At 43.6% G+C, this 27,501-nt stretch overlaps 7 protein-coding genes across 7 annotated transcripts in view; 4 read left to right on the top strand and 3 right to left on the bottom strand.

The window, feature by feature from the left end:
• The window catches only part of LOC126556098 (uncharacterized), a 41,472-nt gene extending 38,307 nt beyond the window's left edge, over positions 1-3,165 (top strand). Inside the window, exon 2 of the mRNA XM_050211297.1 lies at positions 1,749-3,165. Coding sequence (XP_050067254.1) covers positions 1,759-3,162 — 1,404 coding nt within the window. The 5' untranslated portion in view covers positions 1,749-1,758 and the 3' untranslated portion in view covers positions 3,163-3,165. The remainder of the gene's footprint in view (positions 1-1,748) is intronic.
• Positions 1-27,501, bottom strand: part of LOC126568810 (exportin-2) — a 487,296-nt gene that overhangs the window by 395,385 nt on the left and 64,410 nt on the right. The window lies entirely within an intron of this gene.
• LOC126556140 (m7GpppX diphosphatase) lies at positions 82-1,637 on the top strand. The gene is made up of 3 exons (XM_050211360.1): positions 82-641; positions 714-859; positions 1,101-1,637. Exons 1-3 carry the CDS (start codon positions 125-127, stop codon positions 1,635-1,637), a joined length of 1,200 nt encoding a protein of 399 aa, XP_050067317.1. The 5' UTR covers positions 82-124.
• LOC126556239 (probable very-long-chain enoyl-CoA reductase art-1) lies at positions 4,520-7,800 on the top strand. Its single transcript, XM_050211465.1, has 5 exons — positions 4,520-4,716; positions 4,850-5,205; positions 7,100-7,316; positions 7,383-7,498; positions 7,576-7,800. The coding sequence occupies exons 1-5, from the start codon at positions 4,711-4,713 to the stop codon at positions 7,778-7,780; spliced, it is 900 nt and encodes a 299-aa protein (XP_050067422.1). The 5' UTR covers positions 4,520-4,710; the 3' UTR covers positions 7,781-7,800.
• LOC126556494 (anillin) lies at positions 10,144-16,359 on the bottom strand. The gene is made up of 9 exons (XM_050211758.1): positions 16,237-16,359; positions 14,316-16,113; positions 13,914-14,235; positions 13,172-13,301; positions 12,783-12,950; positions 11,621-12,239; positions 11,242-11,540; positions 10,326-10,969; positions 10,144-10,255 (listed from the first exon to the last, which is right to left on the bottom strand). The coding sequence occupies exons 1-9, from the start codon at positions 16,252-16,254 to the stop codon at positions 10,144-10,146; spliced, it is 4,110 nt and encodes a 1,369-aa protein (XP_050067715.1). The 5' UTR covers positions 16,255-16,359.
• Positions 16,978-17,875, top strand: LOC126556460 (HIG1 domain family member 1A, mitochondrial). The gene is made up of 3 exons (XM_050211725.1): positions 16,978-17,148; positions 17,401-17,704; positions 17,799-17,875. Exon 2 carries the CDS (start codon positions 17,402-17,404, stop codon positions 17,672-17,674), a length of 273 nt encoding a protein of 90 aa, XP_050067682.1. The 5' UTR covers positions 16,978-17,148; position 17,401; the 3' UTR covers positions 17,675-17,704; positions 17,799-17,875.
• Positions 21,682-23,627, bottom strand: LOC126556084 (uncharacterized). The gene is made up of 4 exons (XM_050211284.1): positions 23,566-23,627; positions 23,248-23,450; positions 22,926-23,145; positions 21,682-22,692 (listed from the first exon to the last, which is right to left on the bottom strand). Exons 1-4 carry the CDS (start codon positions 23,593-23,595, stop codon positions 21,682-21,684), a joined length of 1,464 nt encoding a protein of 487 aa, XP_050067241.1. The 5' UTR covers positions 23,596-23,627.

Here is a 27,501-nt window from a genome sequence, read left to right as displayed (position 1 = left end):
TCTACTGATAAGCTTGGCCGTACAGGATAGCCACTGGAGAAACCAACATTCCTCGATACAGTAAGGACTTTCCATCGTTGTAGCAACGCCACAATTTGTCAAATAGCTTCCGCCAAGCGCTGACATGCTGAAAACAAGCACCACAACGAACGATAACGGCACAAACAAGGTCAGCGAATGTAATGTTGTCGATGAATCACCGTCTCAACGTCAAAGCGAAGGTCAGCAACCATCAGCACCAGTACGACCAACCGAACAAAGCACGGCCGACGAAATATGTTACGATCTGGCCCAGTTTCGTACCGTGCGCGTGCTGAACAATAACAGTACGCACAAGTGTGTCGCCCTGCTGGGGCATTTCGGCAATCTTTCGCCAGAGAAGCAGGCCATCGTCGTACTCGAAAAGCGGGCCTTCACCGAGACCGAGATTACGACAGTGGCACCTGATGCTAGCACGCCAACGCAGCGTGAAAAAATCGCACAGCACAGTGAAAGTGAAGTCGAGCGTGCCGACGTGGGTAAGAAAAACGATCCATCTGGTAACGAGCGAACGTTTTTCACGTCATCGTCACGTTTGCACAAGGAGTTTGTTAATGACGTGTACGGGAACTTCCTTTGCACTGTGGATCCGGAGCTTAACCGTACGTAAGCGGCGAGTGGTCCGTGCCTTGCCCATGCAAAGACGTGTAATCGTTGTACTTTTTCCTTTTTAGGTTTGAAGGTGTCCATCATCTATCCTGCTTCGGAGAAACATATCGTGAAACATAGTGCCCAACATCGGTACATGGTCGATGAAACGGCCGAACAGTACAAGAATATTACGTTGCCACATCTGGAACACGAGCAGTTAAGTCTGGAGGTGAGGATTAGTTTTGTGCGTACTTAGTAAGAGTGAGTGAGCGATTCAAATCTTTCTAATGAATGATTGAATTCGTATCGCAAAGAGAGTTAATACTCCTTTGTGAATCGTTATTATCAAACTCACTTCCAAGGAGTTCATAGCCGCCAGAGGTACTCGAATCGCAAGGAGTCTTTATAAAGTCATCACTAATGTGGATGCACGACCCAGCGTTCTTTAATGTTTCTCCCTTTTCTTCCAGTGGCTTTACAACGTACTGGAACATCGCAAAGAGAAGGAACGCATCCTGTACGAGGATCCTTGCGACGAAAACGGTTTCATTCTGCTGCCCGATCTGAAATGGGACGGTAAAACGGTCGAGCAGCTGTACCTGTTGGCCCTGGTTCGCCGACGTGATATTCGTTCGCTGCGTGATCTAACACCAGCCCATCTACCACTTCTGCGTAACGTGCAGACGCGTGGAATTGCAGCCATTAAGGAACGGTACGGTATCGACGCATCGCAGTTACGCATCTACTTGCACTACCAGCCCACGTTCTACCATTTGCATATGCACTTTACCTATCTGCGGTACGATCCTCCGGGAACGAACTGTGAAAAAGCACATCTCTTATCGACGGTAATCAACAACATTGAGCTGCTGGGCGATTATTATCAGCGAGCGACACTTTCCTTTGCGCTAAAGGAAACGGACAAGCTGTACGCAAAGTTGGTTGCATCTGAAAGCGAAGAACCTGCTGCAAAGCGCACTAAAACGGATCTTGATCCATCGCAGTAAAAACAGCAGCTAAAAAAAAGAGAAAACGCACGGTCTAAGAACTCCTCACTATCGAGCCCTCGGTGCCAAGGTTTGAAAGCTAATTTATTGGTAGAATAATTAACCCATCAGGAAAGCAAACATGATCCCGTCCACCGGTAAGATTGATCGGCTGCTGGTCGAGCTACGGCCACGGTTACAATGCGCCAACTTTTTCATTTCGTTTCCACGCAAATTTGCTGACATCGAATCGACCACCATCGAGCTGGCCACCGATCGAATAACGATTGTTATGAAGGGTGAGCGTGAACGGTACGAAATCCGTACCGGTGACTACTTCCAACTTCATACCCAAACACTCAGCTCGCTCGTAATTAAGAATCGGTACATCTGCTTCCGAGTAAACACCAACGAGAGTGTGTTCGGTTCCGAACGACTCTCGACTGGTCAGACACTGCAGGACGAAGAGTCCTTACGATTAACGTGCAATGTAGAGACTTGCAAATCATATCGCGTCCTTTGCAACAACTGTGGTGGACCACTTACTGATCAGTCATCATCCGACCAAGATGGGAAAGGAATTTCGTTCAATCGCGTACTGGAGCTACCCTCCGAGCAGCTAGACACAGACGATTGGTTCTGCCATCGACACGATCATCAGCCAAGCTATGGGCCACAGCCGGAAGCTGCCTGTCAGGGCGAATCTTCCACCCAACTCAGCACGAAATTCGAACCACAGCAGCAAGACCTTTTCTACGGCACCTTTTACGCACTGCTGCATCGTTCCGTGCTGCAGCGAGTTCATATCCGCAACGAACGGTTCGTGTACTGTAAGCGATGCCTTCAATATCTAGGCACAACGCGAAAAAATCGATCCTCGGTAAAGCTTTGGTACGAAAATGTGCGCTTTCAACCGGAACGATCGATACCATTGGCATTGTTTCGAGAGGATGATGCATTGGAGCTGTTTCACCATCTCGTACGTAAGACGGTGCGTGAATTCAACTTCGTCACACATCTTGGTCTGCCACCGTCCATAAAGCTGATGTTTGAGCTGCGTCGTCCCGGTATGGAAGGGGACGTGTTTTATCTGCTGATGCAAATCATGGACTGTCAGCTTAGCGTGTTTCGTGCGAAACAGAAACGTACCGGATCTGGATCGTCCGAATCGTGCTCGGATGATGTGGACGATGATAGAGGTAGAAAGGAGGAATCGGAAATTGAACGCTCTCAGGATCGAACCGGTGCGGCGGAAGCGGATGACGACGATGACGATGATGATGATGTGTTTATAGACAATTCGTACCGTAAGCATACGATCAAGCTGGAACGGCACTGTGCCATGAAGCTAATGTATCAGTACGAAAAGTATGACGAGCAGCCGCTGTTTGTCTTTTGGCGAGAGGACAATAACGTTGTCAATCTGGAGCTTTCCGAACCGATGTTCAGTGCGGCAGTACGATATTTGGACGCCAATTCCAGCTACGTGCCGGAATGTTATCGCGTGAATTTAGGATTTAGCATGAGCTATCTGGATATTTCTTAAAACAGTAGTTGTAACACAAGCCCTATGACGCAGAAGAACTTGACCACACACACCAAAATCTGTTTTTGCTGGTTAAAATGTAATGTGAGAATGGGTGAAGACGTGTTTTTTGTTTGAAAATAAATGTTTTTATAGCGTAAAATTATTGTTTTCCTAATTATTTTACATTCGTATATTTTAAATTCGGGGAAAGCACAACCATGATAAAAGATATTCAAGGGAGACGCTGGCTGCATTAAACCCGTTTTCAAACTAATACCCAAATTTTACAAAGGGCAACGAATTCAATCTCGGTTGGGCTGATCATGTCATGAGAATGATTTCAAACTAACTAGCCTGTTAAATTCGTTTTTATTTATCCACATAGCCAGGAGGTTGGATTGGTAGAAGGTGACACTCGATCGAGTGCAAAATATATAACATCAGCAGTAGCCCAAGACGTATACATAGAGATCACAGAATATCGCGGAATATTCACCGGGATATTTAAGGAAAATTAAACTGGTAAAAGACATCTAGACCCAGTAGACACGATTGATGTGGATTTTAGCACAACATGATTCGGGAATGAGCGGGAACGTATCCTTAACGTTAGAAAATTACAAGCATCGAAGGCGCGTTTGAAGCCGATGTAAATGGCTTCGACTTGTTGAAAGGAATCTAGATGAAAAAGAAGGATAAAGGAACTGATAAAACAGATAAAAAGACATAAGATTAGAGGCGGTTGAGAAGAACAAAAAAAATATTTAAGCTAGGAAACATCCTTTCCTAGCTTAAATATTCGAATAGCGTCCCAAGTAAGTCAACGACTGGAGCGTTTCTTCAGTTCACGCTGTTAACGTTTGTTACTCTACTATTGATTACGTTGAGGCGTCGAAACTTTTACTATCGATATTAATCAGGAACATCTTTTGTTTTGAAGCAATTGTTCAAGAACTTCGACAAGATCGATACTAGGGTTTACTTTGCATAGGTTTATTGAATTGTATTCTCAATAAGCTTAAGCTATTAGCCGGGCAAAATTGAACTTGTTTGAATGTATCCCCAATATTGCATACACCGTCAAGTTAAAACATACGACGGAGTTATATGGCGTACATTGTGACCGACAAAATGGTTCGTTTTCTTATCAGTTTCAATCATATCCTTTTCAAGAATACAACGAGGATCATTTTCGTAACCCACATTAGTTTTGATTGCCGTTGATTTCGAGGACGGCTCAAGCTCTTCCTCCAGGTTATCAATGAGCCGTTTCCAACGCAAGTTTAAGTCTCAAACTAGCTATTATAAACACATCATACCTGACAAATCAGCAAACAAAAGTCATCAACAATCGATTCCAAGAAGGGGAGTGTGTGGAAAAGCTCGTGCGGGGAGGGATATCTTCGTTTTCCGCTTGTCCGCTGTTCGCGATTTCGTGTCGTGGTGGTACGTTGCTGCTGTTAAATAATCGTAATCACCGTCGAAACAACCGTAAGGTCGGCCACACTTTCTCCCAGATAACGGGCTCACTCTAGACGGAAGTTGCCACGGATTAACACTGCAAACATGGAGGTACGGTAGGAACTTTCGCAGCCGAGCTCATTACACACCGGGACTTTTCCTGCCTTCATAAACAAAACCTATGCTGTTTTTAGTATTTGGATGGAAAAAAAAATAATAAAGTTCATTCCACTCTCTCTTGTAGGTCGAAATTGTTGACGCCAAATCATCGAAATCGCTCGGAAAGTGTCGCGTATCCGCCGACACTACTCTGCAAGCGCTAAAAACCGAGGTGCAAAAGTTGAAACCCGCCCTGACCGTGCACCGCCAGTCGCTACGGTTGGAACCACGCGGCAAAGCACCGAAGGAAAGCGAAACGCTGAAAACGCTCAATGTAACGTCGGGCGGAAAGATCTACGTCCGCGATCTTGGCCCACAAATCAGCTGGAAAGGTGTGTTTCTGGCAGAATACGCGGGACCAATATTTGTTTATCTCATCTTCTACCAGCGACCATCGCTCATCTACGCAAATGCCGACAATCCGATGAGCCTTACCGCCAAGTAAGTACCAACAGCTTGTTTCCAAGTGGTTTTTTCTCAGTAATCTTCCTAGTGGATTATGAATCCACATGGTGAAAAAAATGTCATTACTTAATCGACAGCAAGAAGAAGTGGTCCGAAGTCCACACGGTACCGTCGCCGAACTGCCCGATACCGATAATGAAACTGCCACCACACAATCGCTAATGAATGCACATACATTGCCCTAACGGCAGGCCCAGGTTGGCATGATATGGGTAGCAAAACATTCATTGAACCACACCGTTCCGTTCGAAATTGGTTTATTTTAACCGTTTCGAATCATGTGTTTCTTGTTGTACAAGATGAGCAAAAAAAAAAAATAGAAAGTTTTACTCTCAAGATCAACTGGCGTCCTCTGCTTCAGTAGTGCCCTTGCATGTAAAAATTCAACACTCTCAGTGTTTTATGAAGGGTTTTTTTTGTGAAATCCGTGCGACATTCGTACTTCGTGCTGCGTCATGTAATCCCCTTTTTTCACGGAAGACACCTGCTAAACATGAGCAAATAATTTATCAATGACTCAAAAGCTCCCTCAATCTTAGCAGGTGAGCTTACATGTCTTGCAGCAGTTTGTTCTGGCTAGTGACGCAAGCGAAGTGTGTGTGGTTACTGGAAAGATTTGTTTTTGCTATTGCCAAGTTCAAGGCCATCAAGCATAGCGGCATGAACGAATGTCGTAAAGCTTGCACGCTTTAACTGTCGTGCGAGGGATCTAGTGGACATGCGTGCAGTGTACTAAAGGGAAAAGAGGAACGTTTTGAATATTTGATTCACTTTATTAACCAATTGTGTTTTTAACCATAATTTTTATCTCTTCAGTTCAAAAGCGAAGCGTTCTTCTATTGCTCTCGATCGTCAATAATTGGGTAAATGTGACTTATCACGAGGGGTTTCCTAATATCTTTATTGCTCTAGTTGCGTCTTCTCTATCTCTCAAAATTATCTGGAGTTGCACATTAAACGGCGGTGGCATGACACATGAATTTTCTCCAATTTTCCAATTTTTCTATGAAATCCCAGTAAAAATCGCCCGCGATTTGGTTTAAAATGTGGTTCATACCTTCTGGAACACAAAATCCCTAGAGACTGCTCGTCTAAGAGCCTACCAAATTTAGCGCACCTAATTTTACGAACGCATCACGGGAAATTGAACAAACTACTAAGTTTAGCGCCCGTACACTTGTAGACAACAAACGGTGCATAATGTTATCCTTGCAGAAGGATATCGAAGATACTTTGCACGGAAGAAGCCGGCAAGAGTGGTTAGAGTATGCCCAAAACATCTTAGTTTAAAGTGGACGGATAGTCCAATAGTGGCAGATAGTCGCAATCACGGACGAAAGCAAATTTAATATCTTCGGCTCAGATAGACTGATGAGACTTTGGAATGTGAAGCCTGGTGGTGATCCTGTTATGCCTTGGAGTTCCTTTAGTGTAAATGGTATCGAAAGCTTGACGTTCGTTGATTCTACTATGGATCGAGTATTTAGACGTTCTGAAAAATAACTTGAATGCAAGTGTTGTAAAATTGAGCCATGGATAAATTTTTCAGCTTGTCTAATATAATGATCCTAATTATACTTCGAAGCAACAACCAATGGTTGCTGTACAACGTCAAAACTATGCTTTCGCATCCGCCTCAGTCTCCAGACCATAGTCCTACTGAGAATTTTATGGGATCATTGTGGCCGAAAATATCGAGAACCCCCGATCCAAAATACAAACTAGCTGAGATGGTTTCTCATGCAGGAATGGGAGAAAATTTCTTCTGAAATAACCTAAAAATTGGCCTACGTTGTTCTACAATTGACTTATTACACTCATTAATTTAATTTTATTTTCATTTCTACTCTCCATTCTTCCACGCAAAAAGGATCGCTGCCGCTTGCTGGGTTGGACACTACGCCAAACGTCTACTAGAGACGCTGTTCGTGCATCGGTTCTCTCACGCGACTATGCCGCTGAGGAATCTGTTCAAAAACTGCTCCTACTATTGGGCGTTCGCCGGTTACGTGGCCTATCACGTGAACCATCCACTGTTTACGGAACCTTCACCGGCGCTGCTGTATGCTGGGCTGGCAACTTTTGTGGTAAGTTGCCTCGTTCATTGTGGATAACTTTTTCGCGTTAAATTAATAACACCTTCTTATCCACAGGTCAGTGAGTTGGGTAATTTCTCTATTCACCTTTTGCTGCGTAACCTGCGACCAGCTGGTTCGAACGTGAGGAAAATCCCAGTCCCGGATGCAAATCCACTCACGCAACTGTTCAAGTAAGTCGGAGATAATCCGTTCGGACCTGCGATTCAATTGTAAATCTTCATTTTCCCCTTATGGTGCATCGTTTTAGTTTTGTCTCGTGCCCGAACTACACGTACGAGTTCTTCTCGTGGGTCGGTTACACCCTGATGACGTCCTGCATTCCGGCCGGTCTGTTCGCTGCCGCTGGCATGTACCAGATGACCGTGTGGGCTCTCGGCAAGCACCGTAACTACAAGAAAGAGTTTAAAGACTATCCGAAAAATCGCAAAGCTATCCTGCCGTTTGTGTTGTAAGGCGGACACCGCTTCAGGACGAACGTATCGGTAAGAGATTAAGTTTTGGTATTTTTGTATTTTTTACGTTTAAAAAGGATTATGGGATGCGTTTTTGAGCTATTACTTTAAAGAAAATCACTTTTCATCTTGCTAAGATCGCCTTTGTTTGTTTTTCCTATCACGGTTGAGGTTATGTTTCCCTTTTGCAGTGGAATATGGTCACAGATAATTTAAAGACCATAACTTTTTCCAAAGCTCTTTGTCCATGATGTTTGAACTCGGTTTTCAATGACAAGCGTGTAAGACGTATTAGCGCCTATAAAGTTTTCATTCGCGTTCCGTCGAAAGTATGCGCATTTATTTATTTAGCGAAACAGAACTGTAATGGTTTCGTGCTAAAACAGCATTCCTAATAGCGCAATTCTGCAATTGCATTTTCAACCACACACAAAAGAGATGAGACAAACATTAGGATGAGTAGTTTTCAACTTGAACAAAATGTGACAATTGCAAAACTTAAGTAACATAGCTAGTTGATAAGCGCAGTTGAGGGAATTCAAAGAAATTATCAAAATAAATAGAACAAAACAAGACTATTGCCTTTGCTATGAGAAAGAAATCAGATTATAATATTTGAGCTTGAATCGTTAGTTTCGAATATATTTTAAGAAGTACATATCTGTTTTCTGTTCAAGCGAGTGGAGTAACCTACCATAACACATGTCCCGTACATTTTCAAATTTCATTTGCATCCTACGATGAATAGTCAAAATCAGCGATCTACATTAACAACGCTGAATTAGATCTCGATTCTACTCTGCAAATCAGCGGTTTAACATTTTGATAAGATATAGTTTCCGGTCAACGTTGTATAATTGTTGCAAACATTGTAAATGTTTGCTACGGTTCAGCATCCGCGATTAAATAGCGCAGTTCTATAATAAAAAATCAAATAAAAACACATTACTATCCCAATCCAGTCGTTCTTATCGAATCCCTATAGAATCCCAATCGGAAGGAATCTTAGTCGGATTGGATCCAAACGTTTCCTAATTCTCAACGCAAATAACAAAACGGACAAAATCTCACTCTAGTGAAAAAGTTGCTGCTCAGTGATATTTAAATGTCATTGAACATAGCGAATCCTAATCAGACGAGATCAGATCGAATTCTTCAATTAGAATCGAATCCGATTCGAATCATCTGCATCCCGAAATTCTACCAACACTAGTTCCGGGAAGCCGAATGAACCACGAGCTACCCGAGCTGTTTTTCAGGGCTGATATTCTAACGGTGACTAGTGCCGGAAATATACAAAGATTGAAGCTCGTGATAGAGGCGCGTCGGACTCGTACCCTTCAAGAAAATGAGCACAATGTTTGGTCCATAAATTGGACTACTATGAGTGGATAAATACAGCCCTGGACCAAGTCGGATTCAAACGAATTAACGGTCTAGCCAAGACTATATTTTATTCTGCCAGATTACAGGCTCAAACCAACCCATACGTTCACCGCACCAAGATTACATGCTAGCGTAAAACTTGTGGAACGATGGTAAAAAGACGAATTCTATGAGACAAGTCGTTGCGTTGTGATACTCTGCATTACTTATGCACTACTATATACAGTACATAGCATCTACCGTCGTTTAATATGAGAAGATACACCCATGTTGCACCAGTACGTGTTCCTGTGTACGATTACCCGGTCTTTTAGCGAAGAAGTGCCCAGCAAAGTGCTTGTTCGGTGATAAGTAACTTAAACGATGGCAAAGGCCGGACGCCTGACTCCAAATCTTCCAGAATACTATTCGAATGTCCTACACCACTACAACACAGTGTGTAAAAACTCATAGAAAAAGAACTAATTTTGGTTAGTGTACGTTCATTTTATAATTCATCAAAAAGCGTACTTTTACTTTTTACACATTATCCTTTCTTCCTAATCTACTAAGCAAATACTTTCGTTTACATTTCGAAATAGTTAGTTAAGCTTAAATATTGTTTTACCAGTCTGCACTACATATATATGCACTTGGTTAAGCACTGTGATTAGACGATGTTACAAAAATGTTTCTTGCTATCGTTTCGTATGCGGTTGTATAAAAATAAAAGAAACATGGCTAGCAAATAAAACAAGCTTTAGCAAACCTGCTATACGAAGCAATAAAATTTCGCTTGCACTCATGCGTGACAGTAATACTTTATAAATTACATATGAATTTCCCGTTGCTTTTTCTTGCGTAATCGATGGCATAAGAATTTCAACTCGAATGCTTAATAATGCTTTCTCAAAAATATCGTTTCGTAAAACGAAAACCGTTTAACGTATTTTTCCTACTAAATAAAAAAAAGTTAACCAATTCTCAAGGAACTCGCATTAACTGCTGGTGACGTTGCTGGAGCCCCATGCTTTTAACAGTGCCAACGTTTTGTTAAGATGTGCGCACCATTCGTCTCGCTCTTCTTTCGAATCCGCCGAAAGCAGATACCTGTTGGTAGGAGAACATATTCGTTTAGGAACACATTTATTGAGCTTGAGTATAAAAGTTTGCTACCTACCTTTCGATCGTGGTTTTTCCTTGACGAACGACTTTCAGCGATTCAACATCATCATCCCGTGCGGGTCGTGCAAACTCCAACATTAGTGTGTTCAACCGGGAGCAGATATCGCGCGGTGCAACACCAACACGCTGGGTGATGCAACCCTGCAGATCAATGCTTCCGATTGGTGCCTTCCGCTTCTCGTCATCCGGATACCGCCAGTAATTAATGACGTGCCGCTGCAGCCGACACCAGCGTCGATGCCAAGCGCCCAGCCCCGAAACATCCTCGTACATCGTTAAAAATCCATGATAGTCCACCGTGACCGCTAGCTCACAGTTGACGCGCATATTAACGGTGCCATCCAACGGACTGGCGCAGCCCGAGATGGGATTAAGCGTCCAGCTCGTCCGTTGGATCTCTTTCAGTGAGAAAATTATAAATCCGTACAGTGTCAGCGACGGGGAACGAACGGCTTGCGGACCAGCTGGTGACTGTACCGGGGGCATGATGAGGCGCGAGTTACTTTTCAGTGCTTTTGGGGTGTGGAGCAGTTTGTTGGATCCGCCTCCGCCTTTCTTTTTACCCAACGCAATGTGGTACTTAATCTCGTGCGGCAGTACTTCGCGGCTCGCAGGCATGCCATAAATTTCCATCGTTATCTGGACGAATAAAATGAGTAGGTAAATTTAAAAATCATACAAGAACACGGTGGTTAAATGACGCTTGATAAACCGTTAAGAAGCTACGAAACGGATTCAAATAAATAAATAAAAAAAACAAGCTTTAACATTAAAAAGATAAAAAAAATGGTGGTAAAGTGTAATAAAATGAGCGAATTCAGAAATATTTGGGAACAAGTCATTAAACCATGAGAAGCATTTAAACATAAGAGGAAAACACCAAACAGTGCTCGAAAATGATCGACACTTACTTTAAAATCGGCAAACACGTTGCTCAGCTGAAGCACGTCCGGAAACCGTACGGATAGCAGCCCCGGCAGTGTTGGTGCCGTCTGTGTCGCCAGCACCGTTTCGTTGTACTTCAGTAGACACACCAAATTATGGCCACTTATTTGATCCGCTGCCAGCTTACGCATGTACTCCTGCTTGAGGGGCAGAGTGATGTCTTTCACCGTCAGGCGACCCTTTTCCGTAGGTGCACCCGGTGGTCGTAGACAGCCCTCAACGCGAAGACGCTGTACCTCATCCAATATGGCCTGTCGACGGTGCGCTGAAGAAAAGGTAGAGAGGAAAAAAACGATAAAATTACTTCCATTTTCAAAATATTGATCACACAACAGTGAAACTTACTCGCTACGAGCAGATGTCGTTCGCCTTCGACCGATTCCGATGAGCCGGAAAATTCGATTGTTGCTGCACAAAGGTTCAGCGCTTGGCTGGCCTGTGCAATGATCGTCTGCTGTTTGCAGACTTCGTCCAGGAGTTTTTTCACCTTTTCCTGTACCAAAAATTCACCCTCTTCCGTGCCGGTAGAGGTCGATTCCGCCGTGCTGGACACATCTTCCTCGTCCGAATCGAATGTTGCGGTAGAATCAACTGTGCCAGCTCTGTTTCCAGGAGAATTGGTCGTCTTGGAAGTGACAATCGGAGGACGTGGAATCTTGCGTGGAGTGACCGTATTCTGTTGCTGTTGCTGACGACGATAGAAGCTAACGGTGTGGACCAGCGTGACCATATCATCATCTTTTGAAGGTTTCACCTGTAGCTCCGAACGCACCGGGCTGCTATAATCAACGGTACCAGCCGGCGGTTGGCCACCGTGGCTTTTGCGCGGTGTACCAGACTTACGCTTACTGGATCCACCACTGCTGGTCACCTTTTCGGAGTCTTCTTCGTTTATAGTATTGCAACGATCGCGACCCGAGTGCTTCTGGTAGGAGAAACTATTGGACGACACTGAAGATTTTCGCTAAAAAAAAAAGGACACTATAGTTGGCAGAGCATTATAGATTAAAGCGCTTGTAAACGATAGCAACTTTCACTCGTTGGAAATTTTCATTTAAAGTTGACTGAAAGTTTCTGATCTCGTGGTTTTCTTGAGCTTCGTGGTTTGAATTTATGCTTCGTCTACCGTGGCTTACAAAACTGAAATGTGATCTGACAGTTAACATCGAGTGAAAGTTGCATCCGTTTATCAGCGATATTATAGTGTTCTTAAATTTAACCATAAATTCGTGGATTCCTTAACAACAGCCATGCCAAGGTGTTCCAAGCGTACGTTAATTTGTTTAACAGAGTCATGCCAGAGTAGAGAAAATAATTCATGCAAACAATCTGGATTGTTGATTCTTTGTTCTATTTAATATTTAGTAACATACAAAACAAATTAAACATATATGTTATTTAGCTCATTATACACATGCGAGCCCCAACACAGGTTCATTAGTCTGTTAGGTAGGTTACAAAGCATCCACTTCCCAACAATCCTACAGCTATTTTTTTAGTTTCTTACGGGTGTGTCACTGTCTTCGTCGACCTCGTCAACAAACGCTTCCTCGAGGCAGGCATCGAGCAGATCGCTGTCCTCGAGCTGATCCGAACCATCGCTGGCATCGGAACGTTCTAGGCTGAAAGTAACACCTTTCGTGGCCTGCGTCTGGGCAACCTCTTCTTCCCCTTGCTACAAATCCGACCAAAAAAATACAACGTAAAACGTGGGGATCGTTGTGTACAGGCGGGCATAAACAAGGCCCATTCATTCGACAAACCGATTCAAAATATGCAAAATCAAAAAAACAACCAAAGTAATCGAAACAAATTAAACTATATACAAATCTAAAGTGCAAATTAAAAGTCAGTACTCTAAATACGAAACCGTTTGGAATCGTTTTGGCCACTTACGTTCCAGTCCTGGCTCTGACGACGACCACGGCTAGTGCGACGATCGTTAAGTTTGACGGCCTGTAGAATTTCGCGCCCCAGGCTTACGTTGGCAATGTTAGCTTCTTCATCATCGTCCGAATACATGAAGCTGTGGAATAGGCAAATTTGAAAACCGAAACAATGTTTTAATTACATGTTTTTCTAACAGAAAAAAGTAGGTACGCCGTTTCTCAAACCGTGTTAAGATGATGAATGAAACGATTAGAAACCCATGCTCACCGTGTATATATGAACTAAATGTAAGATGACTTAGTTTATTAATTTTGTAATCATGTCACGTAGCTGCATTGGTTCTGTTACAGCCCTATACGCATATTGATAGATTAAAATTTCATTGTAATTGTAAAATTCTACAATACCATAACCTCACTCTCTTTTCAAGTAGCCGATAACTAACTGCATTTAAGTAGTAGCTAAGTAAAATCATTGCAATTTTTGGCATTAAAACTATGTATTCTACAATGAGATAACATATAACTGATCTCCAACCAGTGAATAGTTCAAATAAAAAAATGTTATTTTAAGAAATTAGGAAGAAGTAAATGGGATAACAAAAAAAAAAGAAATAGGAATTTGAAATATGATAATGAAATGATGTAAAACATGAAATTAAAAAGAGACCATTCAGCGGTATTATGAGCGCAAGCGTTAAATGTTAGCGCAGCAAAAGCACTGCAAAAAATCAATAATGAGTTCCCACCTGTCGTCATCCTCATCCACCTCATACCGATGTCGTTCATTATCGTCCTCTTCCTCGTACTCGTCTTCCTCCTCTACCGCATGTTCATCGTCCCCTACATCACCGTAGCATGTTCGGTAAGCACGCTCGGACTCTTCCGAACCGGACACAGTTGCGGTGGTATAATCATCCCCAACTGCACCTTCATCGCCGGATTCGGTGGCTGTCGTTTCGATATCGCTCAGTGCCGGGTACATTCGTCCATCCTTTGCTGTCGACGCTACGCGGATACGTTTCACCTCGTCCAAGGTAGCCATTACGCCCGGACTATCGTTAGAACCGTCTGTAAAAAAAAGCGAAAGAAAGGTTTATTCAAACACACACACACTAATTTGAACCCCCCAAAAAAAAACATGTACATACCACTGCGCCGTTTAGCAGGAAGTCCATTGTGTCCATTACCCTCCAAAGATTGCTTGCTTTTCTTCTTACCGCTCGCTGTGAGGTATCCCTCCGGCGGCATCGGCGGTGCAGATGGGATAGGCTGCGAATCGTAAGAAATCGTGTCCGACGACATGTCGGCCGGTTTGGTGAAGCGGTTCAGCAACATGTCCATCTCCTGCTGACGCATTCGTCGGATTTCTTCCGAAATTTCCGACTGCGAAATTGTGCTCGTGTCGGACATTAGCGCTTCCACGGTATTACGAATCGCGGAACCGGTTGCTTTCGTTTCGACTTTTGGTGCAGATTTACTGTGATCGGCTTTCGGCTTGCCCTGGGGCGATGCTGGTGCCACGTTTGTTCGGGCTTGCTGCGTTATGCTCCCAAAACCGGACCCTTGAATGGCGGCACAAGACATCGGTCCCGATCCGGATGAGGCAGACTTTCCACCATCTTTCTGTCCGGTGATCTGTCGAATCGAGGGACTTATACCGAATGCTGCCTTTGGTACTAGCGCGGCACCCTTGTTCTTCTCGAATATAGCCATACGCTCCTTGAGCGACATTTCGGCCGGATCTTTTTGGCCCGGTTTCAGGATTGATTGGCGCCGACCGGATGACTTTTCGAACATTGCAGCACGACCCGATACCAGTCCACCAGGCTTTTTTTGCTGAGTGGCAGTAGTAGTAGTAGTAGTAGCAGTGGCCGCAGATTTTTTCGCATCCTCCGCTTGGTCCACCTGAGTGGTGCTCCGTTCGCGAGATGTCGTAGTAGCAGATGAGACTGCTGCTGTCTGTGCCCGATAGTTGTCCGGCTTTTTGCCATTCTTACCCTCCTGGTAATCGTACACCAGTTTCGAGGTGGTTGATTCACGCCTTTGGAATCCTTGCGATTCGAGCGTGTCCATTACTTTCTGATCCCATTTAAGCGATTTCGTTGGAAGCGGTTTACCTGCCGCCCCCGACGACTCACCACCGTTGCTACCCAGCTTATGGGGACTGAGGATCGATTTCGGTGGATTAGGTGCTGGGTACTTTTTGGGCGTTGCACCCGTACCTGTTGCAGCCGATGCAACAGAACCGCTACCTCCAGCACGCTTAGGACTTTGTCGACGGGCGGTGGGTGATTTTGGCTCCCTACCCGGTACAATCGTCTCACGGTGATGCGTAATGTCCGGATGCGAAGTATCGTCCTCCCAGTTGTTAATCGAATCTGCCAACATGGCTAGCTTTGCCAGCTTCGGTTTGGGTTTGCTGGTTTGCTTCATATCCTCATGAAATCGACCCTCGGTACGATGCACGGGCGAAGAAAGATCCTGCGTTTCGGAGTAGAGCGTTCCGAGCCGTTGCAGCTGATTCCGGCTTTGGTCTCGGATGAGACTTTTCGCCTCGGCACTATTTTCCTTCTCACCCTCAAGCGCACGCACAATATTATGCTCCCATTGCTTTTTAACGGTGCCATCGTTTTCGAGTTCCTTCACGCCCAGATCAACCTGCAGGTTGGCGCTTGTGGTGATGTTTATTTCCAGCGCTACATCACAATTGTCCTGACCGCCAATGTCCACCGTAGTGGTACGCTCACCGTCCGTTGCCGTACGCGTAGATACGCTCGTGGTCGATGGCGGTTTCGGTGCCGAGTGTTTCTTCACGGCGGACTTTTTCTTGGGCGAACCACCAGTGGGTTGCTTGTCCACTTCGTAATTAAATTCCGACAGTGGAAACTTGGAGGTATTCGTAATGCCAAGAGCGGCCGCTCGTTTCTCAGCACGCTCAAGAATGTTCTGAAACAAACAAAAACCACACACACACACACACACACACACACACACAGTAAAACATAGCATCTTCCATTAGCACACGAAAACGCTCTCGTAGGACGCCACAGTTGTTTGGCGGTAGCTTACCTGTGTAAATGGATCCATTATTGCATTTCCCACATAAAATATGCACCAAAAATATAAATTCAATCAGTTTTACACGCTTTTTCGATAATATTACACAGATTTTCACTCGCAAACGGAACTTTTTGCACTTCGGCCTACAGTTGAACTCCTACCAGTACTCGATTCGCTTTGATCTGTGCAAGCGTCGTCGTTGGGTGGCTGTTGAGGTTTGAAAAATTGCAACGGTTGATGATGGCTTGCTTCCGCACAAAAGAAAACGGCTTGTCAAAACAAGCCGTTGAATTGAACTTATCGTTTCAACTGTCATGTGGAAACGATAAGTTAGATGTTTGGAATTAAACATTTAGAAGTTGAAATTTAATTTTTAAAAATCAGAATGATACAGCAAAATATGTACTTTTTTATGTTTTCTACAAATTCTGATATTTTTTATGTTGAAACCCCAACCTTACTGTACATGTAGTCCACAAACACAATTTGTTTATTTACTATGCATAGATTTGGACGTTTTTCATATAAGGATGAACAAATGTCGCCAAGGAGGGCGAGGGGCGTTTTCTTGAGCCTTTAACCCTTTTTCCTACTTTTATTAAATTGCTGATAAACACACTTGAAAATTGGATGACTTCATGACCGTGTATACGTGGCTTTATTTATCGTTTCTTGCTACCCGTCACAGGAAATGACCGAAGACTGCGACATCGTAGATCACACAACCAACACAAACATCTGGCTGTCACTTGTTCTTTTTTTTGTGAGTCAATCATCTGGCGCGCTGCAACGCGAATTTCATCATCTTTCGCGACCCCGAACAGGCGGAAGGGATAAAGTGGGTTAAAATCTCCCTTCTCCAGGGCTTATCCACACGTGGACAATATTTGCCGGTGGCTGACGGAACGTGAAAACTATCAGGTATGCAAAATTATTCAGGAAGCTGTACACTGTGCACTCTTCACCGCAAACTATCCTCGTGATGTAACGCATCATGCTTCTCTCATGCAAGGTGTGTGTGACCTTGAACTTTAGAGGAAGAAAGAATTGCTGGTGAAAGCAGCAGCTGCAGGTCGATGCAAAAAGTGGCTATGTTCAGTAGCGATGAGCGTAGCAAGTGGAGCTATAAATTAACTGTCCCTCCTATTGTTATCTTTATTGCTGTTGGCGCAGGATGAGTAGTAAAGCTCCATCGTTCAACGAGACTCACTCGGATAAGCTCGCCCGTAAGGCCCGCGAATCGCCCTTCATGCCGATCGGGATTGCCGGACTGGTCGCGGTGTGTGCCATCGGCGCTTACAAATACAAGCACCGGGGAGCAATGTCCACGTCCGTGTTTCTAATGCAGTTGCGAGTGGCCGCCCAAGGCACAGTAGTTGCCGCCCTGTCCATAGGTCTTGGCTACACGATGGCAAACGAGTACATCTTCAACAAAAAGGATGACTAATAAGGAGAGGCTATTAGGATACTCAAAGAAGTAAGTATGCGATTTGTCTGCCCTAAATCCCTTCAAACTACTTCTTTTTTTACTAATAATGGCCCTTACATTTGTTCTTATCGTTACAAAACAGGTGTAAATAAGTATTAATGAATAGAGCAAGGCACTATTTATTCTCCGTTGAGTCCCACGGCCAAACCAAACCCGCCCCATATTTTCCTCCCATTTGCCGTAAAAAAGCATAAAACGACGCTATTGTTTCTGGTGCCAGGCACAAGAAAAAACTGTGATTGATAAGATGTTATCGCGATGACAAACCGAAGCATGTATGGATATTGGATGTGAGTGGCCGTGATACGTATTGCTTGCACTTGGACGAGATGCACAGGATTGGTATATCTCATTTAGTGTACTGAACGGGGTTATCTATCTGTTTTATATTTTCCTAAAACGATAGATTGCCTCAAATATCTCAACGATTCGGACTAGATTTGGAAAAAAAGTTCAAGAAAAAAAAATCAGTCAAAAGTTTATATAGTTATGAAATGATTAAAACAAATTAGTTTAGTGGACAACTGCTTTAAACATAGAACAATATAAACGACTATATTACCAAGTGCAAAAACATGTGTTTCGTGTGCTCTAGGCGATAAGTGTGTTTCAGTTTTTATTCGTATTGCATTCACTTCTTCCTGAAGATGCGAAAAATTATCACAGCTTTGCGAAACTGACCGGAAAAATTCCATCCGTTTGCCTAATGTATCTGTTAAGCCTTTTGGTAATGTGTGAAATATCATCAGTACTATTTTTACAGGTACGATCAAATTCTTGTTCGCCGCGGCATGTGATCCTCGTTCAGTGACGCGTTCGAAAACAAACGTAAGCAAAATTTATGACCTGAATGGAAGTTTATTTATTTTTAGTACCGTCACGTTTGCTCGACGATCTATTTCAGTGAATGAATGGCGTTGGTGCACAAGGGATTGAGGCTATCGCAAGCCTAGCAGACAGTACATTTATTGAACATATGTTACCTCTTGACCTTCGACAATTGGCCCTGAAGTGGGCAATTTATTTCTCAAGTACCGGTACCGGCTTGAGGGTGTTGATATAGAAAATTACATATAATATTGATTTGCATGCCATAAATCAATGTTAAATGTTTATGGATTGAAGATACGTGATGGATACATGTTATCTCAAGTGCGAATCATTATAATCGATTAGCGATAGCTTCAGTTATGATTTAAATGCCAGTCATGCCTTATATTACCACGCCTCATAACTCTGGTACGATAATTTGGAAACATTTTTTTCTACAAAAAAATGCTGCTATTACAAATATTTGCCTGCATTCGCTTTAATATGATTTGGGAAGAGAATCGCGAAGAAGCGTTCGAATGGTGTACCGCAGTTGCTCCCAGCATAGGCTCAGTTGAAGTAATTCTCTCCCAGTTCTGACGACATTCCCTTCTCTGTGCTGATCGATTCTAAAGTGGTTTTATGCTCCCATTCTTAACCCACCGACTTACTAGATCGGTTAACTTGGGAACATTCGCGCTTCGCTCTGGAAATCAGCCTGGATGATTGCAATCTTTAAAGAGAGATGGTCGTACATCTCCTGCTAACTGTCAAGGCAATTCAAACCTTTGTGATACGTTTAATTTATTCGAGTCTTGTCCATTCCTCAATTCTTCTTCTTTTCTCTCCGCGTATTCCCTCCTCAGTATTCCCGTTTGTGTAGTTGCTTGATGGTATACAGGTCGATGTCCTTTACATCGGCTTCAAGGCAGCGTTCAACTGCTTGTCCCAAAATGGCCCTTGAGGCAAACATTTTAAATTGTGACAAACTAAAAAAAGTAATATTGGTCAACACGACGTCGTGCCGTCATAGCCAATAATGAATAATATGTAATAATGATTAAGTAAGTTGATAGGTCAATCCGTGATTCCTGTCCTCCTAGTGCATTTCTCCGTTTGTTTGGACAGTATGCAATTGGTTGCTGATATGAACTTATACTAGGATTGTCCGGTGTTATATTTATGACACGATCAGTGGTGGATCAAGCAGTTAGGAGGCTCTTGGAGGAATGACTTCCCGGGGCCCATCACAACTACTTTTCCACCCCGCTTCGCTCTCCGTCTAACGTTAGGTCCACTCTCTCACTCTCACTCTCTCATGTTGGCCTGCTCTTTTAAAGAGTACGTCGTCGTGACATGGCCCGGTCAACAATAAATTTCCAGGAAACTCGATCCCTGGCTGAAGCTTCCCATTCCTGTAGGCATCCGATCTCTGACAGGTCACCCTTCACCTGATCTAGCCAACGAACACGCTGTGTCGTTGACGAATACCTTCTTGGCGAGGCATGAGTCTGGCATCCTCATAACATGCCGCAGCCATTGTATTCTGCCGGTCTTTGCTACCGTCAGGATGTCCGGTTCTCCGTATAGCTCAGCAAGCTCGTGGTTCATTGCTCGTGGAGCGTTTGCATCTTCCGCTCGGATGGTCCAAAACTCGTGGCCATATAGGACCACCGGGCGAATCAGTGTGCAATATATCTCACATTTCGTGCGGTCTCGAAGGTTTGTGGATCTCAGCAGACGGTAGTAGGCACGATTCTCCTGAACAATGCGTCTCCGGATTTCGCTGCTGACATCGTTATCCAAAGTTACGGCGGTCCCAAGATAGCAGAACTCCTCTACTACCTCGAGGTTGTCGCCGTCGACTAACACGCTGCTTCCCACTCGGGCTCTATCGCGATCAGAGCCTCCGGCAAGCAGGTATAACAGGTATAGTACTGAATAAAAGTGCTAGAAATTGTGCTCGTGTGAAGTAACCAGCACACTTTTCAAAAGAAGTTTTCACTTTTCGGTGGCATGAATGTATTTGCTTACACTGTAGCTAAGAGGGCATTCGAAATGATGCATTAGAAAATTTGTTATAGTGTGTTTTTGGCTAAAACTTTATAATATCATTGAAGAAACTCGTTGAATAATTTATTCTCGAAGTCTGCATCCTAAATGTGTCCAGTAAAACAATATTGCAACCTCTTTAATGGAAAATCATTAATCAAAAATGGAAAATCAATTAAAATAAAAATATTTTTCAGTACTTTTTCGGGTTTTATTGAAATTTGTCCTTTTGGGATGATTCCTTTTGAATGATTGCCACTATAGGATGTTGTTATTAGATGCTAGTGTTGGGTGCTACGAAGCGCACCAACATCTTCGTGGCCGGATCCGACCCAATGGTTCCTAAGCTGTTTCCGCACCCACGTCTCAGAACCGACTCTGGAGGCGTGGGTGTGGAACCGATACCACTCATTTCTGTAGTCGGTCGGAGCCGTTTCCGACACAAGAGCCGTTTTTCTCATCACTATTGGCAGCAAGCAATGTTGGAGAGATATTTTTTCTCATCTGTCATCAAAAGTTCCGTCCGTATGATAACAACATTGACTTACTGTAAGACCTTCTTTAAAATTTTGAACAAACAAACTGACTGCTTAAGATTTCAAAAGATAAAAGAAGATAAAAGAAGGTTCTGGTGCGCTTTTTATTACTCATTAGCTGCTGGTGTATTTTGTGGTCTTACAAGGTGATGCGGTATCGACTAATCACGCCGTTAAATGTTAAGCTCTCTAAAATAGAGGCATTGCAAAAGTTGATGGATACTTGGGAAAATTGCTAGGACATAGGGCCATCGGAAAATATTTTATATTTCTGGTGATTTTGGTAAAAAGGCATAACAGGCCGAATAGTAAATTGTAAATCACAATTACGATATGTTTCCTATAAGCTAATTTTCAGACAATTAAAAATCGTTCAACCGAAACCTACCTACCTTTCCTTGTCCTTTCCCAATTATATCACGATGATGCAATGCGCAGTTAAATGTATGAACCACCCCCTCATCAGAATACATTAAAACCACAAGCCAACTGAATGTTACGATAATTTTTTTTATTACAAGTAATTAGCTATTAGAAAACAGATCATTACAACCAACCACGTGGAATTTACATCGCTTTGCGCTCCGGCTGCTGGCGTTTCGCTTGGTTTCGCGTCTTCTGTAGTGCTTTTTTAGGGTGCTTTTGTTGATCGGCTACCACCTCCGTACTACGATCTGTGTCCCGTTTGTACACCCGATTGTCAACCGGAATCTGCACGTATCCATAGTCTAATGCTTGCTGTTGAGCTTGCGCTGGTTGCTGCTGCTGCTGGTAGATCGCTTGCTGTAGTGTGCCCTGGGGCGAGACACGCGCCGCATCAACGTAAACTGTCGTACGACGACCTGCCGAAGCGAATGCTACACCGATCGGTTGGACGGGCGGTGGCGGTGGGACGTTGATGTCACGGTACGCCGCCAGCGGGATTGCTGTCACGGGAACCGCGATCGTACCGGCAGCACCACCGTTCGATTGCAGCTGTACCGTCCCAATCGGCCCGTTGGCGGATGATGTCGCAATGTATGCCAGGTTGCCGGATGCCGGAAAAGTGGCCAAATATGCTCCAGATGCTGGAGTGGCTTGAGTGGTGGTGGAAGCGATCACTGCTCCGGCATGTGGTGCCGTGTTGTAGCTGTGGATCTTCACATCACTCGGACGCAATTGAGTGGGATAGAAAGGTGCGGGAATTTGGTTCGCGTTCGGTGCTGCGTAGTACAGACGGGCTGGTCGAATTCGGGTGAGGTACTGTTGCTGCGGTTGTTGGACGGGCGTGTTTGCGTAGTACGTTTGATAGGTTGCCGGATTGGGCGATCCCGTAGCTACCGGTACCACTGGTCCAGTGGGTTGGGCTGCCACAACGCCCGCCGGATCGTTCTCGTAGGTAACGTCCGCTCGGTAGCCATTGTTGTCGGCAACGTACTTGACGATCTGCATGCGTCCGTCCGGCAGATGCACCTTGTAGCTGCCCTTGACTGCGCCGTCCTGCTGCTGTTGCTGGGTGTGCGAAAAATCATCACCTGAAGCTGTGTCTTTGACGGCGTAAGAAAAAACATAGTTCTTCTTCACGTTCGAGGACGCTTCCTGGATCGATGAAAGTGGAGAATATACACCGAAATGATTATTAGAAAATAACCTAAATCTTTGTAAAGCTGTCCTTGATGATCATCGTCATCAGAGGCGATTATAGCCATTCTGAGGCCCCAAGCGGAATGGGTGGTGGCGTATCAAGCTGTTTAAAACCCGTTAGTGTAATGGATATCGGGGCCTGTCCCCTTAAAGGAAGATCCGCCTTTAACAGTCTACATACTACTTACATTATAACTATCGATATCCTCCACGGCGTAGCTTTTGCCAAGTACCCGGGCAGCATGTTTGGCCAACGCCTGGTAAGCCGGTTTCACCGTCTGGCTATCGGCACCGGAAAACCGTACCATCTTGTGCTGCCGTTCCTTGAGGGCCAGCGTTTCGTACGGATAGGGCAACCCGTTAACAGTGCTTCCTTCTCGCAACCGTGGGAACTGTATGGGACCTTGACTGTGGAGGACAGATGGGGTTGATGGTCGTGGGAGATTATAAGTGTGACAATATGGAGCATTATCAGACGTTCCGCTTCACTCCCTGGCAGTCAGTGCTTACTTGAGAAGATTTTCGCTAAATTTCTCGCTGTTGGTAATGAGGTTCCGGTCGAAGATGGCGATCCCCTCGTAGGCATTCTGGTATGGGTGTGGATTTACGTCCCTAGGTCGCAGAAGAGAGGCTGGTTCGGGTGATTCTATCGCTACGGCCCTACACGAGGGGAGCCCTAACGTGGACAACGATACCACCAAGCACCAGACAAGCTGACAATGCGGACAGCGTGCGGGAGAGAGCGAATGTATGAGTATGCGCATCTAACATTGTGCAGCAGTAAAAACAAACGAAGACATTACAATGTCTTTTTACTGTGTGCCTTACCTTCGCAGCTAACAAACACCTTGACTGCATTTTCGGTTCCCACTGTGTCAGCACGGAATTAGTTAAGCCTCGTCCACCCTTCCGATGGCCCTCCGCTGCAAATATGTATGTACGTCTGAGGGAAGGAACAGATAGGAATAGACCATTAGCCGCTAGCTTGTGCGGTTGGGCCGTTGTTTGTGCTTTTTATTACATGTGGTTTGGTTGGCCACATTTCACACAAATAACCACTTCACACGCCAAAAATGCGCCTTCAGAAGTTGGTACCGTTTTCGGTGCGATTTGGTCTGGGATCGATACCAGCACTTGTAGTGGCCTTCCACTGCAGTTGAGTGGTTGGCGAATTGTATGCACTGGATGGCATACGAAAGCAGGGTGAATTTTGGTTTTGTCAGTGTCAAACTGGAGCTTTTGGACGTGACTGCTAGAAGCTGTTGAGGACGCTACTCTACTATTCGATTATTACTCATAATTAAACCTAATCAAAATGAAAAGATACAATAAACCAGTATAACCTTCACACGCCTTATGGAAATCTCCAACTCCAATAATCTTTCAAAATCACGCACTAGATTGCAACACATCGGTTTACATTAACAGTTTTTCGGATCTTCCCGATTTACCGATCATCAACGATCGCCCTTGACCTGCTGAAAAACATAGCAACCTTTTGTCTTACGCACAACATCCATAAATAGCGCTGGTCCATAAACGCCACCATAGACTACGCACAGCATCCTTACAAGCAACCGAAACTTCAGAACTTTGACTGATCAGAGGTCATAAAAATGATTCAAACCACCAGGGTGTTTGTTTAATTGGGACACGTTAGTTGTAAACATTTTCTTCGCTCAAAAAGCACCCCCGCATGCATGTCACGCAACCATAATGTACGCCAACACGGCAGGAGGGCGCCCTCGTGCCTAACGGTGCTTACAGTGCGCTAAGCAGAACTTGACCTACGACGCTTCATCCTAAATGCCGCATAACATGCCCCGATACCGTGTAGCATCGTGTAGTCACGATGCAGTAGTAAAAGCATCTCCAAATATAACGAGGCCGGGATCTGATCAAAGGCCTCCGGTACGTGTGGTCAATGGGATAGAGAAGCGATGTTATTTAACGCTAATTAACATACCAATTAGTCAAACTTGCAGAGCATTTTTGGTGCGGCACGCGAAGTTTACGGGCGTTGCGCAACGTAAATATGGCGTTATTATTTACCGGGACGTGCAAATGGATAAGAAGACCTGACCGCAAAAATGATAGCGTGAAGTGTCTCCCAAGAGTCGATCATTGTGGCTGTATCGATTGAAAGCTTTTAATCGGACATTCAAGAGCTTTACAACTGGTTGGCACTTTTCGGTGAAGATGACCATAAGGAGACTTTCTTTTCATAAGTTGTTCATGCAAAACATATGAGCAATGCACTGTTCAATTTATGTAATTATTAATGGGTGTAGTGGATGATAGTAGAATTATAAGAGAGGAAAATAAAATGTTACATCTATAGCCTCTGCACTTATGACCCAATATCAAAATCGAAGTGGAGGAATTGGACAAAGTACATCGAATGGAATCTTTAGTTTATTATTCATTGTCCTGCGGGACTATCTGGCTAATGCTTACATGGCATAGATCTCTTCATTTATTTATTGGTCATTATTTCAATCCTTAAATGAATTTAAACTGTCGGCTGGCTAAATAATAGTAACCGAAAGAAATTATATTAACTGAGAATTTACAATATTTTTCCTAGGAGACATACTGTATTCAAACCAAGTTGGATAAAACAATTTATATTGAGTTTCATTTTCAAAAAGTGTCCACGTGATTAACATGTGCATTAGGAAAATACTAAAAAATGTTTGCCATTATTGTCGTAAAAATGAATACTCAGGACCAGGGTTCAAATCTCATCTTAACCGATTCCCCGCAATGAAGACTGGCTATCCAACTTATGTAGTCAGCAAATCAACAGGTCTAGTAAGCCATTAAGTTGGTCGGCATGATCTAGAAAATCGTTAAGCCAATAACAAGAAGAACAAAAAAAAAGAAGATACTTCTGCATCCTAGCGATAAGATGATATTCCTCCTTAAACACAGACTGATTGTCAGGCCTCGATTTGGTTATTGGCTCTTCCAAGCAGTCGAGGTTGACTCAATCTCCACATTCCCGTCATTACCATAACAGCGTTGCTGGTGAATCGGTAATCTTCCATCCCTCCCTTAATCGCTTAAAAATCGGGGCTCAGCAAATTGCTGGTGCTGGCAATCCCTCGAATATAGGCTCCATTGCCACAACGTATCCGTGCCTTAGGACGGTAATCCAGCAGCTCGGATACCATCCGGCACCAACTGTCTCAACCAGAATTTTGCGGCAAATGATGGTCGACAGACTTCCGAAATCCGAAAAATCAGCTATGGAGTCACCTTCCACGGATTGGCGATGGATCTGGAAAAAATGTCACTAGCTACAGACAATCATCAGACCAACGTTCGATGCTGTATTAGCTAGTGCATAACAAGGTGCCACACGGATTGCTGCTCGACAGGATAAATCGGTCTCCTTCAGCCTGTTCATTCTGCTTCCAGCCAGAGACTCTGGAGCACAAGTTGGCCCTGTGTGCTAGGGTATCAAGTGCTTGGAGCATACTGATGCAGGCTATGGAAGCCTTCGTCCCAAACCATAACCTCAACTTCCCTTCTCTCCTCTTACCTGATTTCAGTCACATTAGCATAAGTATGAGGATTCCCATCCTACATCATCCACATTGTTGGAAACAACAATGCTGTGATTCATGAAAATATCTTCAAATTTTCTTTGTAAAACATGTACGTTAACTCAATATGTACCCCACATTTCTTTTGCGAACTAGGCTTTAAGTTGTTTTAAATAAACAACTTTTATTTAAAATAAGGAGTCACTTCGAACGATTAAGCACCCGTTCATTTTGATTTTTTGTCACCTGGACAGCTTTTATCTGCCCGTCGATAAAGTCTCGGATAGCGAACTGTAGCAAATCTTCAGATGGAAGAGATATTGCAAAACTTGAATCCATTATAACCGGCGTAAAGGATGTGCTTGGACATTGCAAACTTCTTCGCTCTGTGGTAAAACCCATAGCACGTACAAATCTTCGATTGCAGCTCCTGAATTATGGTTACCGAAATTGCTCCAATAGAACTGATCACGCTGTAATATCTTGCCAGTAAACAAAGGACATGATACTAAAGCAAAAATAATGGTTGGTTGTATCGACAGGACAGTTACTTAATAAATCCTTATCTTAAGTCTATTTTTTTAAATGTATTCATGAGACTCTAACTGCAATTTTCAGATTACTTTTTTCTTCTTTCCTATTTCTAATGTAACTAGTTGCAGTAATAATTTTTAGTTAAGAGCAATTTAATTAATTTTATGAACTATTTTTGAAGCGTCAAACAGCTGTATTCATGACGCTTTTTTTCCTCTCATAGATTTAGCTTAGGCCGTTTCTTATCATCAAAATTAATTCTTCTTCTTCTTGGCTTAACGACCTTCTATGGTCAAGCTGGCTTTTGATTTTCTTACTTGTTGATTGATTGTTGACTTGTTGATAACCTAACCACGAAGGTTGGATAGTCAGTCCCAACTACGGATGGAATTTAAACCCCAGTCCTGACGCTGTCGCATACCACCAGCCCCTAAAAATAATTTATTGAATAAATAATCGTTATAAAAACAGTTAACATAAATTCATGCCAATAATCTTCAACATCCGAAATATGATGCATAATATCGTAATATTTTAAATATTTAAAGTGCGTATTTTAAAGGCCCAGTAGTTTAAAAGATGAAAAGCATTGAAAAATTTAATAGCCCATCTAGTTTTTGAGTTATGAAAGTTGATTGCTAATATTGAAATATTGCTGAAGCAAATATTTGGTCTTCTA

Source organism: Anopheles maculipalpis, chromosome 2RL, assembly GCF_943734695.1.
Source record: "Anopheles maculipalpis chromosome 2RL, idAnoMacuDA_375_x, whole genome shotgun sequence".
NCBI classification, from domain to species: Eukaryota; Metazoa; Arthropoda; class Insecta; order Diptera; family Culicidae; genus Anopheles; species Anopheles maculipalpis.
Note: the sequence above shows the minus strand (reverse complement) of the source record. Positions and strands in the feature narration are given on the sequence as shown.

What these genes read in the sequence shown, in the direction of transcription:
- LOC126556140 (XM_050211360.1), top strand. Translation starts at nt 125, where the DNA reads ATGCTGAAAACAAGCACCACAACGAACGATAACGGCACAAACAAGGTC. An exon ending in TGTGGATCCGGAGCTTAACC is followed by an intron (nt 642 to 713) that starts GTACGTAAGCGG and finishes TTTCCTTTTTAG; the next exon opens with GTTTGAAGGTGTCCATCATC. An exon ending in ACGAGCAGTTAAGTCTGGAG is followed by an intron (nt 860 to 1,100) that starts GTGAGGATTAGT and finishes CTTTTCTTCCAG; the next exon opens with TGGCTTTACAACGTACTGGA.
- LOC126556239 (XM_050211465.1), top strand. An exon ending in CCGATGAGCCTTACCGCCAA is followed by an intron (nt 5,206 to 7,099) that starts GTAAGTACCAAC and finishes CCACGCAAAAAG; the next exon opens with GATCGCTGCCGCTTGCTGGG. An exon ending in CCACTCACGCAACTGTTCAA is followed by an intron (nt 7,499 to 7,575) that starts GTAAGTCGGAGA and finishes GCATCGTTTTAG; the next exon opens with TTTTGTCTCGTGCCCGAACT.
- LOC126556494 (XM_050211758.1), bottom strand. An exon ending in TCCTGCTAAACGGCGCAGTG is followed by an intron (nt 14,236 to 14,315) that starts GTATGTACATGT and finishes TTTTTTTTACAG; the next exon opens with ACGGTTCTAACGATAGTCCG. An exon ending in GGAAAAACCACGATCGAAAG is followed by an intron (nt 10,256 to 10,325) that starts GTAGGTAGCAAA and finishes TCCTACCAACAG; the next exon opens with GTATCTGCTTTCGGCGGATT.
- LOC126556460 (XM_050211725.1), top strand. Translation starts at nt 17,402, where the DNA reads ATGAGTAGTAAAGCTCCATCGTTCAACGAGACTCACTCGGATAAGCTC.
- LOC126556084 (XM_050211284.1), bottom strand. Translation starts at nt 23,595, where the DNA reads ATGCAGTCAAGGTGTTTGTTAGCTGCGAAG. An exon ending in TTTAGCGAAAATCTTCTCAA is followed by an intron (nt 23,146 to 23,247) that starts GTAAGCACTGAC and finishes TGTCCTCCACAG; the next exon opens with TCAAGGTCCCATACAGTTCC. An exon ending in AGGATATCGATAGTTATAAT is followed by an intron (nt 22,693 to 22,925) that starts GTAAGTAGTATG and finishes TCATCGATCCAG; the next exon opens with GAAGCGTCCTCGAACGTGAA.